This window comes from Rattus rattus, chromosome 4 (assembly GCF_011064425.1).
Source record: "Rattus rattus isolate New Zealand chromosome 4, Rrattus_CSIRO_v1, whole genome shotgun sequence".
NCBI lineage: Eukaryota > Metazoa > Chordata > Mammalia > Rodentia > Muridae > Rattus > Rattus rattus.
This window is the reverse complement of record NC_046157.1, coordinates 155,310,769-155,329,330: the sequence shown is the minus strand read 5'-3', so window position 1 is coordinate 155,329,330 and position 18,562 is coordinate 155,310,769. Positions and strand designations below refer to the sequence as shown.

Below are 18,562 nucleotides of genomic sequence, written 5' to 3'. Positions count from 1 at the left end.
CTGGGAGCCCAGTCGTTGTGGTTAATGGCTCTGACCTTTACCATTTGTCAACAGACAAACAATCAAAGATATCCGGGATGATGAGTGGTATTGCTAAAATGGGTTCTGGAAGCCCAACTGGCAACAGTAGTTGGAGTTGAGTGAAGAGGTATTTTAAGTATTGAGCAAAGCAATGAATTGAAAGACTTCAAGGTCCTTCCAAGCTTAGAGTTTATGATTCTAAAATACTGCAGAAGGAAGGAGAGTTGGGGCAGTGGGAATTAGGTTAGAAAATTTCTGAGTGATCAATGGTATACTTACGAGTAATTGAATGCATTTCTTTGTTGAACACCAGCTTCTAAGAGAGGTCCAGTGTATGTGGCGGGGTCACCTCTGTCACTCCATAGCCAACTCCCCGGCCAGATACTACGAAGGCTAGTCAGTCATTTACGGCTTAGTTCCAACCTCAGCAGCAGGCACTCTTATGAGCAACTTTGCTAATTATAAGCAACACTTGGAAAGTCATCAAGAGGAAGCAATTTTAACTAGTCCTTCCTCTTGAGAACCAGGAGAAGATTCGGAAGGAAGAGATTTGCTGGGTTGACTGATGACCACACTAAATTGTGGGAACTGGACAGAAAAGACAGTTGCTAGTAAAGAACCAAACTTAAAAACTGCCTCTGGGTGCTTGCTCTCTGTTGGAAGCAATTAGCTTCTGCTACTCTTTCTTAGACCACTTCCAGTTTGTTGACATAACTTCGAGCATTCTTTATTGTGGATGGGGCAAACACAAACAAAACAGTGAACAAAGCAAAGAATCCCAGACCCAGAACAGTAAGCACTGGCTACAGGCAAGCCCGTGACTTGATCAACGCAATTATTATCATTTCCAGACCATCTTTATTCTGGAAGACATGTGGTTTTCACTTATCCCTAAAATGACTTTTCCCACATCTGCAATAAACATTTGGTGACATTTCACTCCATAAATAAAAAGTGCATATTATAACTGCACAATCCAAGATTGGGATTTCAGTGTCTTTGTCTAACCAGTGAAGCAAAGCAACCAGGTACTATTATTGCACTCAAGCTGTATGTACAAGCTAGCGGGATCCCACTACAACTGAACGGTAACTTTGGTGGGAAAATAATAGTTACTGAGCCTTTAGAGTGCGGAGAGAGGGAGACAGGGAAGGTCTAGGTTCTAGGGTCATTCAGAACCACATCATACACAGACATGATCTGGTGTAGGAAGGCTCAAATAAGAATAGTGACACGAGAGCGTTAGGGCAGGATTTCCAGGTGCTGTCCAAAGGTGGCAAGTAGGGGAAGGGTTATTTCTCATTGAGGTGTGGAAGGCAAATGTGTAGCTTGAGAGCCAGGAATAATTTACCTTGACCATTATAATTTAAATGTGTTTGGAGGTAGCCGGCTCACGGGCATAATTTATAACATCATGGCTGTGGCTTCCCACCCATTACAAATTACACTAAGGTGCTCGCTCGGGCATCGTCGTCTGGACAGCCTGTCTAATGCTCTTCGACTCCATGGATTTACTTAGCCCACTCATAGGCACGTGTTAAAGACATTCCAGGTGGATCCTTATTAACAAGTAGACGTGGAGCTGCACAGCTGGCGTGCACCAGATGTGTCAAATGCACACAATGGACCTTAATAGCATCAAAATGTCAGTGCTGGGCACCTTTTAAAGCTGAGCACTTGTTTGTACTTCATATACTGTGAATTTCTTTCCTTCCTTCATCTTCTCCCTTCTTCCTCCCTCTCTTCCTCCCTCTTTCTTCGGGACAGTGTCTTGGTGTTTAGGGTGTGTGTATGTATTCTGGCTGGCTTAGAACTCCATATGTAGAGCAGGCTGTCTTTGAACTCAAGAGATCCTCCTTCCCCCGAATCCTGAGTGCTGGGATTAAAAATGTGTGCCCCCATGCCCAGCCTATGAATTTTCTTAATGGACATAGTACTTAGCTTAAAGTTTGTTTTATTGGCTACATGTTTCTTGATTTATTGTATAGATTAATCTTCTGAAAGCAGCAGACACTCACACACACATTCTAAAAAGTAGAATATAAAACTGTAAACAAAAAGTCCGGTCTTATGTGTCTGCCCCCAAAAGCTAATCGGCATCACCAGTTAGCATCCTTTCCCAGGTGTCTGTGTTGTGCGTAGGAGAGCCTGCCTACACCCGCTCTCACTGGAAACTACACATGAAAGAGGAGTTCAAGTTGGAGTGCCATTGGTTGCTCCTAACTCCCTTTAAACTAAACGCTCCCCGACTGCGAAGCCGTGGTGACACCCTGTCTTTGCCTTTTTATTCTCAGAACACAAGAAACAGAAATGCCTTAAGTGATTCGGACAATGTGTGTATAAAACACCGCACTTCCCTGGGGCAGTTTTCAGACACTTATTTATGACAAACTGCAGCCATAGTGGCCGGTGAGAAGGCACTTTTATGAAGAAAAAAAATACTTGCGGCAAGGGGAGCTCCCTGTGAGAGCCCCACTCAACACCTCCACTTTGCTGTGTGTGTGGCACCTGCTGCCGCTCTGCGGAGCAGTTAAACAAGTCTTATCTCCTGCTCCCGGAGGGGTGGCTCGGAACTGCTGGTGCTGCATGATATCTAATGAGCGAGTAGGTTTTCCCCTACCTTAGATCTTTCTTATTCCCCTCCAGTCAGACATTCTACCTGTGGAATAAGGCAGGAGCTGTGAACATCAGGCAGACTTAGCAGCCTGAGCGCCCCGAGGGGCATGAAGGAGAGGGGAACATCTTGGGCAGGTAGCCACATCCTTCCTACAGCATCCTGGAAATATGCCGGGAGGACCGCGGAGCAGCACTGCCCCTCCTGCTAAGCCGAGCGCCTGGCATGGCTGGCAGAGAGGGCCGATCCACTCACCCGGTGAAATAACCCACTTCCTATCAAGGGTCCAGTCTCCACCACAGTGTGGACGTGCCACTGAGTCTGGAGGGAAGGAGAGAAAAGTGGACATTGGTCCCAACTGAAGAGGTGATCTTCGGGTTAGGAGAGGGTACGGGGCTAGACCGGCCACTCTGGGAAAGCTGTGGGCTTCGTGGGACAAGCCTGGTTTCCAGACGTGTCAGCTGGGCCTGTGCGTTTGCGCACACAGGGGCCTGGTACTGCCTCATTCCCTGCAGCCGTGAGTGATCTGCAACAGTAACGGTGCGCTCTTCTTTTGTTTAAAACCAATCAGGGGGTTGGGGGGTAAAGTGAATGGGCTCCAATCACACAGCTGGAACGCGCCTTCCCCTGCGTGGTACCACATCATTGGCCATCAAATCTGTGAAGACGCTGTCTCCTCATTTCTTCTTCTGGCGGGAGCCGGAACCCATACGGTATTGGGCCATTTCTGGTATTTCCTGCGGTGAGAAAGCAAAAAGGGAAATCACACACCGCCTATCCATCGTGGTGACATTTACAAGGTACTGTGTTCCGTAGGGTTCCAAGAAGAGAAAACCAGCTGTTTTTGATGTCATCTTTATTTCCACATTAGAAAGACACATAACAAACATTTTTCAACTTTAGCTGTCAATACTAATTTCAACACAAAGTAAACATTGTTAGCGTGGTTCAGTCCGTGAGCTTCATTTGACTCAGTCTCAGCGTGATACGGTCCACGCTGACGGTGTTGTTCTACCACGCTCCATGATTTCCATCGTTTAACCTTCCACGTGTCTCAAGGGCTGCTTTCATCTTTTATGACCGACTCAGCTACCTCCTCCATAGCCCACCTCTGACTATGTCGGCTGGCCTCCCCTGGAGGAATCCCTGTAAACGGCTGGGACTGCCAGTCTGGGCATCAGAAGCACGCCTGGCTGAGCCACGAGAGCCCCACCTCTGTGGAGGTGAAGGGCAGCACACAATGGAGACCAGGAGCAGAGTTAACGGACCCAGTGGTCAGCATAACACAACGTCTCAATCAACTCATTGCGCCGTGTCCCTCCCCCACCCTGACACACACGCTTGGCTAGTGGACACACAATATAAGCACAACAGTTACAGGTCACATGACTGAGAGGGAGGCTCTTCAGCCTGCAGACATACTCAGAATGCAGGCTGTGAGAGTACAGGCATGTTGGTATGTGGATGCATGCTTTGAAAGAGACGTCCATGGTCTTTGATCTTAGATACCTTTGATCTTTCATACCCTCTGTTGGACACAGGCAAGTAGGTGCCACCAAAGGGCCATGCTGTTTTACTCCTGGCTCCGTGAACCCTGTTAACTGGCTGTGAATCTTTCCTTCATTACCTATAGCACCAAAGTCTCATTCCCTCTTTCAATACCAGGTCAGCTCTGAAGTCCTCCCCTAATACCAACCTTTTAGCCATCAGCCATTCTGTTAATTGTTCTCATTCCATAGCTGCCCCGTTCTGACAGATAGTGTTGGGCATCTGTGTGCACCTCTGCTCTCTCCTACCAGGGACAGAAGCTCTCGAGGTGGTAGGGGACATCTCTGATACTTCTCACCCCTGGGGACCTGGATCAGTCCTAAATACATAGCTGCTGTCAAATAAATAGGGTCTTACAGCGCTTGCTTATGACTTCCAGAGAGGTCTGTCATAACAGACATCATCCGTCATAACTCAGAGCTGACATGACCGAGTCAGGGAGCAAAGGCTTTGGACTCCCTGTCCAGATGGCAGGGTGAGAAGGACAACTGTTCCCTCTGAATGAAAGCAAGTGGGCACACAATCAATCCTTGCTCATTCTCCACAAATGGGTTTTTTTTTCCCCCCAAGACATCTCATTTATGTTCAGACTGACAAAGCGGGTGGTTATCACAGCTATAGTGAGGTATCAGAGAAATCGGAGAAACAGATTTCTGAAGTCAGGGCTTTAAGAGTCACTTCAGTCCACGACTGGAATTTTAGTTGTCAAAGAGAAATTCACAAAAGGAAGTCAAGACACTTGTATGATTTTGTGTCTGTATTGTTCAAGGGATCTCAATGCTTACTTCCAATGGTCCTCTCCTGTTGAGATACTAGACAATGACCTCTTAAGCCTGCATATCACTTCTTGACTTGAACAACCAAACTCAATAGGAAAGGTCATGCACCCCATATTCACCCTGATAATGAACCGTTACTTCAAGGCCTTTTAGTACAGCAAAAACATATGTCACTCTCTTAACCTAGATCAAAGATAACAGAGGATAAATATACTGAAGAACTTTCGCCATAAACAGTTTACGAATCTTCAAGATTCACAGTTTCACAGGATACAGTTTTGCTGTCTTTATAAAGGAATTTGTCTTTGTTCAAAATGGTGCATTTTTTTGAAATGGCAAATACATGAATCAAATCAACACAAGTTTATTGCTTAAAATTGCTTCATGTAATCAGATCCAAATCCTACTTGGCTGTTTATGGCTGCTTTTTAACAGGGAATTCTTAATTGCACTTATGAACACAGGCCAATCAATCTCTGACAGCCAAGGACTCGACTAGAATGAGTAGCTTCAACGTGGCAAAGCTGCCACCAGGCCACAGGCCACAAACCAGTGCAAGTGAGAAGTCCTCAGACCCTTCAAGGAAATTGGTGTTCTCTGCTGTGTTTCTAAGGGAGGATCCATTATTGCCTTTGGGAAGACTAATGCTCTCATGATGGAAAGAAGAACAAAGAGTTAGGGGCAGGGGATGAGGGTTCCACGGGTCCAGTGCTCTCCCCTCCCCTCCCTTCTCCTCTCTTCTCTCCCTCCCTTATCCTCTTCTCCCTCTCTCTAGACCCCTTTGCAGGGCATTCAAGGATAACCAGGGCTTAGCCAACAGAAGTGCCACATGCCGAAGAGAGAGCTCCCATCCCTATCTACTCAGGGTTATGAAAGTCACTCCATTTATAGAGCCCTCTGAAGGGCTCCTGTTTCACACAGCTTCTGCTCCCAATCTTGTCATCCTAGTTCCACAGATGGGCCAACTAAAAGACACTGTCATGTTAGCAAGACCGCTCAGGTCACTTGGCCAGTACAGAAGGAGCCAAGGTTTTCTGACCTCTTACAACCTACCCAACAGCCATCACTTCTGAGCCACTGGACAAGCTAAACACCATGCCTTCTCTCCATGTCTGACCTGCCTCTCTTCATGGCCATGTGGACTCATGGCTATGTGAACACAGGAAGACCAGGGAAGTCCATTCTAAGCCTGCAACGCCCATGAGCCTCAGCTAATAGCAAACACACAGGTCTAAAATACCACCTCACGTTTCACTGAATTCCAATGCAAACCAGAGTAGGTTTGGTTCTATAAGAACAGCACAGTGATCAGCACCACAGCATCAACTCAGGCCTCACGTTCTGTGGATTTTTAAAAACCCTTCGGACTCAGTTTCAGGTAACAGTAAAGCTACCTCACTATCTGAATTGTTTGTTTCAGGATCCAAACACTATCCAACTCTTGATCCTACTTATTTTTTTAAGCAGTTTTCAAATGTAAATAAACCTCTGATATTCTGAGAGGAATTTTTACGTCAGGTGTCAGTCTATCATTTACCTGCTGCTTGCTGTGTGTGCACCGTGGGTCAGCACAGTGCCAGGGACGAGGCGCCACTCCACTCTGCCGTCCAGTTCCTTCCTTTGCATTGATTTTTGCATTGATTTCCTTTTGCATTGATTGATTCTGTGTTTCCCACCATCCATTTCTGTTCTCTCTCTGAGAGTTCAGGGTCCTGCGGACATGTCTCAAAGCATCTCGACCTCTCATATAAGCAGGGCCTGGGCTGGCTTCATATGGGTGGAAGATGTCTCCAGTTTCATAAAGGTAACATGCTAGTGGAGATTCTAGAGCACTGCCTGGGTCTGCTGGGATTCATGGACATGCTCCATATAAGACACTTCATGAAGCAGGCCCTGGTTGGTTCTTCTGTGAGGAGAGCTGCTGACCAAGAGGGCTGCTGGCCTTCCACTGCTCTGGAAGGTAACAGTGTCACAGGGTCCTTACTCTCTTATTGATTGCAGCTGTTCTCAACATGAGGGTCATGAATCTCGTATCAGATATCCTGCCTATCAGACATTTACATTACAATTCTTAACAGTAGCAAAAGTACAGTTATGAAGTAGTAACAAAGTCATCTTATGGCTGGGGACCACCCCAACACGAGGAGCTGTGTTAAAGGGTCCAGATCAGGAAAGTTGACGGAGAACCGGTGATTTATAGCTACATGTCTTTATAGTTACATAAGCTTCCCTTCTGTCTCCTAGTTTATGAAATGGGATGGTAGGGCGGCTCCCCCACGAGACCGTTCAGAGGAATGGATGGTACATATATATCACTTAGCAGCATGTAATAGCCACCTGTTACTTCCCCAATGCCATCAGGGATCATACTGAATGTCTGTGTTTGAAGAGAACTAAAGCCATAGATTTGCACAAAATGAAATCTCGAGATTAGTTAACTTTAAAAAACTGAAAAAAGTTAACCTATGTGCACCAATGTCTTGCCTGCATACATGCTTGTGCAAGAGTGGCAGATCCTTGGAACTGCAGTTACAGACAATTGTAAGCTGCCATGTAGGTGTTGGGAATTGAACTTGGGTCCTCTGGACGAGCAGCCAGTACTCTAACTGCTGAAGCATCTGTCCATGCCCGATTAGTAACGTCTTAAGGAAGAGTCCAGTTAGCAGTGGTTTGTAGATGCATGGAGTTGTTGGCTACTAAAACCTTGCTTTCTAGGCAATGAATAGCAAAGGGTAGCTAACATACTTCACTGGGCAGCACGCTTTTGGAACATGGAGGAGCCTTTGGGCTGTTGGGAAAGTCCAAGTGTCCAGTACAGACCTTTCTTCTATTTCGTTAAACCACACATTGGCCAATGACAGGCCTGGATGACATGGTCCTGCTCTGAAGGGCCTAGCAAGGAATATTAGTATTTATGGCACCCACCCTGTGTCCCTGTAAATGGAGGTCAGACCCCAATCTTACTCACAGAGACCGTAGGCGTGCTTCAGAGGGCCCAGGAACACTGCTCAGTTTAAGACTTAGCTCGATTACAGCACCAGAAGTGAGATCATACGATTTATTGATTTGTGGTTCTTGATGGAAAAATGTCAGTTTTCTACCCTTATGTATAATGCAGTAACCTGTATGTTTTATGGCTAAAGGAAGGGAAGCAATCTTCTCCAGATAAGAACTGCTGAAGAAGGCCGAGAGCTGACAGCCACTTCCCCACTGCTCACCGCGTGTGTAAATAGGGGTGTTTAGTTTTCTGCACACGAGCCAAGCACCCACCCCATCCAAATTATACAACAGTGAAGTCATGGGATGGGATCATATCTTCTCCTTAAATTAGAGGGCTGGGCAGGAAAAAAAGGGGAGGGGTTAGAACCTAAATAAACCGCTAGCAGTCTGTGGCATATCTGTCGAGGACCGAAGGCAGCGGCATGGTCCCCATGCTCCCTTTCAAGAATGCTCCTTTATTAGAACTGCAAAGGCTCCTGAAGGTGCAGTTGCTAAGTCATTTACTTAAAAGGACCAGAAAGGTCTGGAGGAAACTGCCCCTCCCACCCTCTCCCCCAACCCCTACCCCCTCCCCTCCCCTCCCCCCTTCCCCTGCTCCAACAGTTTAGAAAGAGGATCTTTGAAGAGGAATGGGTGCCTAGGTACAACTTTACTTTCGGGGTTCCTTAATTATCATATGATCTTTCTTTGTCAGAATGGCCTAGGGTCCACCTAAAACCATGTGACTTTCACACATATGCACGTTTCATGAGGGCTTGAAAGAAGGGTAGCAGTCAGTTCAACGCTGACATTTCCATTATGCCAAACCACCGATCAAGCCAGCCAACCGTAAACTTGACTGACTGACACCTGGGATCTCAGTGTGAACAGCTCTGAGATGGAGAACAGCGTGGCTCTGCTGTTATACAGTTCTCTTCCCATCAGATGGTTGAGGTGGCGGCCATTAGACACAGGGGTTTGGGATCAGCAGGCAAGGAAGCTACTGAGTAAATTAAACTGTCAGGCGCATGATATATATATATATATATATATATACACATATATATATGTATATGTATATATGTATATATGTATGTATATGTATATATATGTATATATGTATGTATATATGTCAGCATACAGTTTAACTCTGCTACATGCCCACCTAAGTGTTAACATCCTTCTTTAGGGAGTATATGACTTGATCAATTTTTATGAACTGAGTATGTGGAACTGCACACAGATGTAGAAATACAAATGTCCAGAACTCAGATGCTCCAATCCATTCCTCTCAGAAGGGTATGTGTCCTCCTTTCTTGTCTTATCAAGTTTAAAATATTCTAATCTCGTCATCCTTGGGTCCTTACAGCCATGTCCTTTCCTTAAAGCCTCTGGGTTGCCTGGGAGTCTTCACCTCCCACTTTTCCTCGGGCTTACCCTCCCTTCTCCCCGGCCTCTTATTTCTGAGCTAATTTCTAACACACAGGTCTATTTTCACCCATGCCATCCACAAAGGAATCCATAAAAGCCAACCTGAGGGCCTTCATTCTTAACTTTACACTTGTGAAAGTCTTCCACATTGTTCTGTCTCAGACCTACATCTTTTTACAGGTGAAGAATTGAGACAGTGGGCTTTTAGGTGATTTACCAAAGATAGAGGACTCAAGACCCTTTTCCTCTTGGTACCACAGGCATGGCTGTGCCTGCTAACACCAAAATCTAAATCGGAGGATGTCACTGTCTTATTGGCGACCAAAGTACTGGATCTGTTTGAAAGCACTGGGAACCACCTGCCGTTAGCCCCCTTAAAACTGCCCACAATGCCAGATCTTATTTAGGGCTCCTGAATGTGCCGCCTGAAGTTAGTATCCCGTTTGAGAAAGACTGAGGCACGGCTATACCCGGCCAGCATTGGTAGCTCACTGCGGTTTCTGAGAGCACGGAGGACTTCTAACTTCCTACAGAAACATGGAGGAACAAGAGGGAAGCAGCGGACTGAAAGCTGAACAGAGTTCCACTCTCACAAGGACTCACTACAACGAGAGATTTATTATAAATAAATGGTTAAAAGATTTTCATGTAGAATGTACAAGGTAAAAATGTTTAGAAACTCTGTCTTAGATCTCTTCAAGTTTTGATCCCCTTAGTGGTTTACTGTGAAGGGTTCCAGCGAATCAGAATGGTTTGTAAAGTTTCTACAGACAGTTGAGGCTTTACGAGCTTCTGATGTTTCCTCAACCTAACAATGCTTTTTGTTACCACTCTGGAGGGGCCTTGGTTTACCCAATCCCGTAAGCTGAATCTGGAGGTTCAAAGACACTGCTTGCCTCCAGGAAGCCCTTTTCTTCTCTGGTTCTTTTGGACTTTTTGTTTTTATTACTGGAAATCATTTAGGGACATCCATTGGACAGATACCTACAATCTCCTAGAAAACTAGCCATGGGCTCCCCAAGGACAGAAGCCTGTTGTGACCCTCACTCCCAGTGAATAGTACACAGGAGGCTACGAGACAGAGAAATGGATACACATCTTCAGACATATGTGTGAGGCCATAAGTAACAATGGAAGATAGAAAGTTGAAGGTAAAATACAGAAGTCAACTTTGCGCCTTGGGTCTAGGAGGGGTAAAGCATAAGGAACACAGGCAGCCCATGCCAGAAGGACGAAAGCCCTTTAGCACACTGAATGAAGTCCACTCCTCTCAGATGCTCTGGGGTTGGGGTTGGCTGCAGTCCTGGCCTCTCCTGATGTTCAGAATTGTCCATAGCAGACAAAAGGGAGCACAGGAGTTTGGCTACTCTCCACTGCGAGCTAGGCTGCGTTTGCTCACGTCCAAGAGGCCTCCAAGAGTTCCCTGCTGCCTGATCCAGACTTCTCAGGTATCAGAGGTCTCCATTTATCCTGACATTTGCCTGGAAGGGACAGGGGCGCGCAACTGTCTGTTTAGAGCCGGTTTTCTTGAAAGTGGGTCTTCTGTGTGATGAGTAAGGGCAGGCAGTGAGGTTGTAGTGGTTTCAGAGCCTGGATGTGGGTGGTCTCATTCTCGCTTCTTGCTCCTTGATCTTAGGGTTGTATGGGACAGAGGAAGTTTTAGTTTCCCTATTTAGCAAAGGGGAGGGGGGACAGTTGGGAGGTGTCATCTAGATAAACAGAGGTGTACAGTGAACAGAGATAACAGTCTAATAGCATTGGTCTGTCCGAGACGCAGTAAAGCTGGGCTCCGCTGCTGTTCATCACCCGCCATGCCCTTCATCTTCACAGCATGGTGGTAGTCTTAGCAGCCCTGACCCTTGCTAGGCACAGTGATTTCCAGCAAACAATCAGTTAGCCCATGAGGCAGACTCAGGCTGAGAACCTAGCCATTCAACAGCACCTGAACAAAGCTAGATGGCCTTAGGCATGGCATGGGCGCGCTGTGACTCTCCCAGGACCTTAGACAAGTCACTCCTCTCTGGACCTCAGACTCTTCACGTGTAACTTAGAGGGTTAGCCCGGCTTTGTGATACTTCCACGATGAGGTTCATGGCCCATCACTGGTTCCCAGTGAGTCTTCAAGGCTGGCAGGCTCCCCTGGATTGCACAAACTTGCCCTGTCTGCTACCTGCAGCCAGGGCAGACTCTCTGAAGAGTGGTGCTTGGTTCTGACTTTTGGTAGCTGGACACGAAACCACTATGTTGTGCTCTTTGGCAGCGTCCCCCAACTCATTTGGTCCCGTTCAGTGCCCTGCTCCAACACTCTATAAACATTACAATTACTTTACATTTTTTATTGGAATATTTGTATAACAATGCCAAAGGTAATAAGAAATTCAATTCTTGTGATTTTAATACCTTATATTATTAAGATAATTTGTCAATACTAAGAAATAACCATCAAAATATTACCGAGAACTCAGCTCCAGACTTCATTTTGGATTCTGCCAATTTTCCTAAGGTTTTGTTCCATGGACCAATCCAAGGCATTACAGTCCACTGAGTTTCTTGGTCTGTGGGAGTTTCTTAGTCATTCCTCTTTTTTCCTATGACTTTGACTGCTTGGCTAGACACCCAGTAGAAATTCCTCAGTTAGGTTTGCTTGATGGTTGGCCTCTTAATTAGACCGAAGTTCCAAGTTTTGACAAAGAAAAAAAACCACAGAAATAAAGTGTACTCTTTGTACACATCAAGGACACCAGTCGCTGATGGGATGCATCACTGGTGGGCTAACCGGACGGACTGTTTTGACAAGTACAATTCTCCACTGTATATTTTGTTAAGATTTGCTTTTTATCTTTTCTATTTATGTGCATCTGTCTGTATGTATCTGCACTTATGTGCAGATGTCTGTAGAGGTCAGGAGAGGGTGCTAGACATGCTGAAGCAGGGGTCACATGGGGTTCTGCAGTGCCCACATGGGTGCCAGGAACTGAATTCTGGTCCTTTGCAAGCAGCACACACTGAGCCGTACCTCCAACCTCACTGTACAAACTTCGTTTGAGTTCCAGGCGGATGTAGCTTTGATCTTTGCCTCTACAAGTGCCCTGGATAAGCTGGAAGAAGGGAGAGTGGGCATTTCACAGGAGACTTGTCATCTACATACTCACGTGTGGGAATGAGCGACAAGTGCTGGAGTCTCCACTGGACTCCATCTCTGATGTCCCGGTGTGGTGACTCCTTACTGCTCTGTACCTATGACTCACCAGGGAACTTGGTTAAGGAACGGATTTAAGTTTGGTGGGGTTGCCAGTAAGCCCACACACTCATTTTACTCTGCTCCCGTATGACTATGAATGGGACATACCCTAGCCATTGAGAACAAACATCTTTCTGCTGAGAATATCCAGTCCATTTCTCTCAGTCCTTGCATTTGCCAGCAGGTGGAAGCAGAGGCCTACAGCACAGCGTCTGCAGATGAAAACTAGGACACATTCCAGTCAGCAAAGCATTCTGCATCGTAAGCAGAATAAGGGTCATTTTGAAACAGATGGGCTCTACAGAAGATGCTGCACTGAATATTAGGGAGTTGTTTACTGTCTAGATGGTCTGTAGGTTACTTGCCAGCATCTAGCAGTTTCTATGCCATATCACAGTTCTTCCCCCAGAAAGACTAACAAGGCACTGGGAGAGAGGACATAGATAGGGGGCTTTCTCATCAGTTCCAAAGTCAGAATTCATTTCTGCTCATGTGCAGATGCCTTATGCTGACTTCTCCAGTCTGTAGCCCCTGTAAAACCCTAACTCCAAGTCAGAAAGATGAACCCATGCAATCTGTGGTGACTGTCAAGTCTAAATGCTGCAAGGACAATAACAAGGACTGAAGCCTCATTGCAGTGGTTACTGCTAACTCGCTCACATGTCCGCTCCAACCCGTATCAGTTACTGTTCTCACTGCTGTAACAGCCTCACCAACAGAAACGATTTAGGGAGGAAGGATTCGTTTTGCTCAGGGCTACAGAGTTCAGTGCAGGGCTGCTTGGCACCACATGCTTGGGTAGAGCATGGTAGCAACATGAGTATGAGGCAGAGGACCTTTCCTCCTGCTGGACAGGAAAGAGAATAGAGCAAAACAGGAAGGGGCCAGGTCAGGACATAATTATCAAAGACACAACCCAGTGGCCTACTTCCTTCAACCAAGATGTACCTCATACTTTTCCGTACCTTGTAACACCACAATCATATTATAAATTCCGCAGTCATAGTTTAGATCCATCAAGGGAATAAAGTACTCTGTCAGCACACACACACACACACACACACACACACACACACACACACACACACACACACACACACGTTATACTAATCTGGGCATTGCTTTTGTTAAGACCGAATGTTATTTCTGTGTCTGAGGCCTTGTGAGTGTTTGGGTGCCACTTGCATGCAGGAGCATTAAATTGCCGGGACCTGGAGTTACACATGATTGTGAGTCACCCTGTGAATGCTAGGAACTGAACCTGGGTCCTTTGCAAGAGCAGTGAGCATTCCTAAGGACTGAGCCATCCCTCCAGCCCCAGATCTAGGAATTTCTTAATTTAAATATGTTTACACTCAAGATCTCTGCTTACCCTTTCCTAGCCCTCCTACCTGCTCTGGGAAGAATGTCAGACAGAAGGAAAGGAAAGACCAGGAAAAGCCTGGGTCACTCAGCTCTCACTGTGACAATGTCTGACACAGTAGTAGTTCAGGGAACAGAGAGTTGCGTTAGGATAGTCTGAATGTGGTCTGACTTGGGTTTGTTTTGTTTGTTTGTTTTCTTGCAAAGCACTGGGCTGACTAGACCTTAAGAACAGAGTATTCCGTGAGTTTTGGAAATCTGCAAGGCCCCTTTCACACAATGGTTTTTGCCAGGAGAATTCATGGGCTTAGCCTGTGATCTCGAGTAGCTGCTGCTGTCCTGCCTATTGGTGTCAAGTTGAAGGGACCTGCCATGGACCGGATGCTTGTCCCTTCTCCTAGTGCAAATGATGAAGCCCTAACCTTTACTGTGGTGTATCTCAGGTGAAGGCTTTTGTGGGGTATTAGATGAAGCCTCTACAATGGGGCTGGTGACCCTGTAAGGGGATGAGGAGGCCAGAGCTTGTTGTCTGCCATAGGCACAATGGGGAGGTTATCATCTTAGGCAAAGGACCACCCTAGAGCTCAATCATACTAGCTCTTGGAACTCAAACAGGGGAAGCTGGGAAGCCACGGATTTTGGAAATACAGTTCACTGTGTTATCTCATGAATTTGCCTGGGCCCTAGAGTTCTTGACACATTTAGAAGCAAGAAACAGACTGACAGATGACATGTCATACATACATATACATATGTATACATATACACATATACATGCACACTCTTAAAGGCCTTAGCTAGTCACACTATACACTTTTCAAAGACCACAAGCCTGGGCAGTGTATAACTACATGCCCAGAGGTATTGACATCAATGTATAATTATGGAGATAACCCCCGACCTGGGAAATTGTTCCTGACAGTCTCACTGGACCAGAGAAGCAGGGCTGTGGTTCAAATCCATCATTAAAGCTAAAAGCCCTCTGGGCATCCATCTCTTTCAGGTGGAACCCTGGCCATGCCAGTCAATCCCAGGCCTGGGCCAACGGCTCTAAGGAAGGACAGCCCAGGGTAGATCCAAGAGAGGAGACAGCTTTCTTCTTACAGACTCATGCTTTGCCAGGCCAAAGCAGCAAAGAAAGAAAAGCAAAGAAGACAGGAGGTCAGGAAGCTGAACCCAGCCAGAGGAGGCACTCTGGAGGAAGGGTGACGTTCACAGCTCTGGAGTGGCAAGACCTGGCAGATAACTTGGAAGGTGAGGGCAGCCCAACCCTGTTTCCTACCCAAATGGATAAGCTGTGAGCTATGTAGCCTGAGAGGCCCTCTGGAGAAACACACGAACGAGCAGACGCCTTGTCCTTGGTCTCTAGAGCCCTGGCACTCTGTGTGGGTCAGTCAGCCCAGACGGTGATGGCCGAAGCCAGTTCTAGGATGTGATAAACTATCCTAGAAGAAGCACATGTTTCTGAGTGTGATGGCATTGAGTCTAACCCTGAGTCTAATTCCCACTTTCTGTGTGGTCTTCTAGGTCTGATAAACTCATTCCTACCCAGAGTCTGACCTTGTGAGCAGTAAGACGACTGGTGCATCTGTGTGCACCTCTATGCATGCATGGTCTTGCATGCACTTGTGTTTGCATGCAGGCGTTCTACATGCGTGTCTTCACTAACTTACATAAGAAGAGGCTGCCCTGAGACTAAAGACACCTTCAACAAACAAATCCTCCCAGGGGTGTCTCGGGGACATTTAAATGCTCTTAAAATAGCCTGCTTCTCATAGCCTCAGACTGGTGAGAATTAATCTCAGAAGTGATTCTGAGGTGTTCTGTATGATTGGGATAGCAAACAATGCAAGGGAGTTACTCCTAAACACCTACTCATTATGATTAGAAAAGTACAGAGTACACTATGAACAGAAAGGGAAGACACAGAACTTAAGATGCTGAACCAGACTCATCCTGAACAGCTGAAAGGGTAGAAGAAGAGAAGAAAAATCACACCTAAGCAGTTTTGGAAACACATGTGGTTTGTGCTATAAAAGGCCAGGACTGGGAGGCCTCTCTACTGTTTCAAGGAAAAAAAGAAAGATTTAATAACGTTTGATGGCACATGCTTAACCCCAGGAGAAACAGAGGTTAAAGGTCAGCCTTGGCTACACAGAAAGCCCCAGGCCACCCTGGTTTACATTATGGTTCTATCTAAAAGTAAAGATAGAACACTGGGCAGAGTGTGAAAAGGAGATTCTGTGAGTGGGATCTAGGACATCATCAACATTACAGAACTTCAGGACAGGAAAGAGGACATGGTTGTCCTAAGAGCTGAGAGTTTGGCCCTGCCCTAATCCCCTCGGCCATCTGTTACGGCTGCATGGCTGTCTTGTTTTGTTCTTCGACTCATTTCATCCAGCAGAATCCAAATGTCACCTCCAAACCTGCAGTAAGCACTGGAACCTGCTCTGTGGCTTCTTAGCTGTGGTGGGGACCCACACAGTGAGTGTGGAGAGACAGCTGAGTTTGAGCGAGGGCTTTCCTTTGCTCTCAAACAAGTTCTTGGTGCTGGTCCTCAACTTTCTTATTTGTACAATGGAGAAATCTAGGGAACGCACAAGTGCATTCTAAAGACCCAGTGAATTAAAGGAATCTAGCACCCAACCTGAAGGAAACCCGTGAGTGAGTCTGTTTCTCTGCTAACTCCCTTCCAATTGTTTTCTCTCTCCCTCCCTTTCTTCCCACCTCCTTTCCTCCCTCCCTCCTTTCCCCTCTAGGTCTCTCTTTTTCTGTCTCTTTGTTTCTTTGTCTCTGTCTCTGTCTCTGTCTCTCTCTCTCTCTCACACACACACACACACCTCCACCATTCATCCAGTCATACAAGCCAACGTCTGCCACACCCTTGATACACCCTCTACCTCAGCATCCTCCCATCCTACCCCCTGTGACTTTAACACACATGGTCTCACAGTCCTCATACAGCGTCAGGTCTCAGCCCACTGTTCTGCTGCTTTCAAACCATGAGCACAAGGCTCCCTTGCCCGAAACTTTCCCCACTCCGACCGGTGGAGTGCTAGGAGGGAGCCTGGAGAAGAGAGAGGCAATCGGTACAGAGAAAGTTTGGGTTAAAGAAAGAAAACAAGGAGGCCAGGCAAGGTGGTGATACCTTTCATACCTGCACTTGGGAGGGATCTAGGGAACTACGACTTTGTGACCAAGTACTAGGACATAGCGAGGCCTTTCTTCAAGAAAGAAAGCACAAGAAAACAAGAACAAAATTGATTTTTTTTTTCTGTAAATGCACCATTTCCCAGCGTTTCCTTGGATCTGAAGACAGCCGGGTAAGGGCATCTGACTTGGCTGAAGGCCCACACCTGTTTTCAAGATAGCTCTCTTAGGGCACAAAGACTAAGGGCAGTAAAGCCCCAGTGAGGAGCTCTGCCAACATGACTGATGTAAATGGAATGTGACCCTATGAGTCATTTGTAGCTTTAAATACTATAGAGGAAAGAATTTGTAAAACATGCCCAAACAGCCTGGCTTTGATGTGGTGAACTCTTTTAAAACCACATTGTTCAAATTGATGCTAAAATGCGAAGCCCTCATGCTTACAGTGGTGTTATTGGAGGAACACAGAAAAAAAATGTTAACTTTAAAGGCAAGACATAAACTTCAGAACAATGGGGTGGTTCCCAGCACTAATTCACGAGCTGTTAAACCTCAAGAGGCTAGCAATGCATGCTCTTGCAGCGTCTTGGCCTGATTGGCGAGCAGCTCTTTATATATATTTGATCTTATTAATTATGCTGTAGGGCTAGGGCAATGTCTCCAGGGTCACCATTGCTCCTGGGGCAGGCTACAAATTACACATAATGCACTGCTCTGTAACTGACATGCTGTGAGCCCGGCTAGCCTTTCCAACACAAAACACCTACACCCCAGTCGTTTTATTATAAAAGACAGAAGGGGACTCTTCAGGATTATAAACATCTGAAAACAACATTGTCATGAATTCCAGTCGGTTATTTTGGACACACAGGGGACGCGTACAGCTGAAGAACAGAGCCAGCACACTTCCATTCTTGTTTACAGAGGAGGAGGAGGCTGAGGCAATCACAAAGCCAAGATCACACCGAGTGCAAGAGAAAATGAACCCAGAGTCAGCTGCAGGCAGAGTCCAGACCCCAGGGAGGTAAGGCCCAGTGACAGTCCTTGACCCCTGTAGTTCAGCTACCTCATCCCGAATGCAAAGGGGCACAACTTTAGAGCCTCAGAGAGCCAGGAGGCAGACTTGCCACAGCCTGATGGTTCCAGGACCCCATGCCTTGTACCAAGCACCAGGCCTCCCGCTGTGACCTTGTCTTAGAAGAAGAGATGGATCTTCCAGAGGACAGGTGGGGCACACTAAAATGAAGCCTCGGCGTGAGACAAGCAGAACAGCAGAATCATGGTTGAGGAGTAGCAACACCTTCATGCCCCGGGGCCCAGGGGCCTACATGCTAGAGGCTTGCGATGGGCCCGACTTTGTCCTTTTGCCCGCAGTACTGACAGCTCCCCCTAGGCACAAGTGGATACTTCTTCCCACTCCCTTCCCTTCCAAAC

The 18,562-nt window shown here is 46.5% G+C and overlaps 1 protein-coding gene across 1 annotated transcript in view; it reads right to left on the bottom strand.

Moving 5' to 3' along the window:
• Positions 1 to 732: 732 nt before the first annotated feature.
• Positions 733 to 18,562, bottom strand: part of Rhbdd1 (rhomboid domain containing 1) — a 118,174-nt gene continuing 100,344 nt past the window's right edge. The window contains exon 7 of the mRNA XM_032901458.1: positions 733 to 3,372. Within this exon, the coding sequence (XP_032757349.1) occupies positions 3,278 to 3,372 (95 nt within the window). The 3' untranslated portion in view covers positions 733 to 3,277. The remainder of the gene's footprint in view (positions 3,373 to 18,562) is intronic.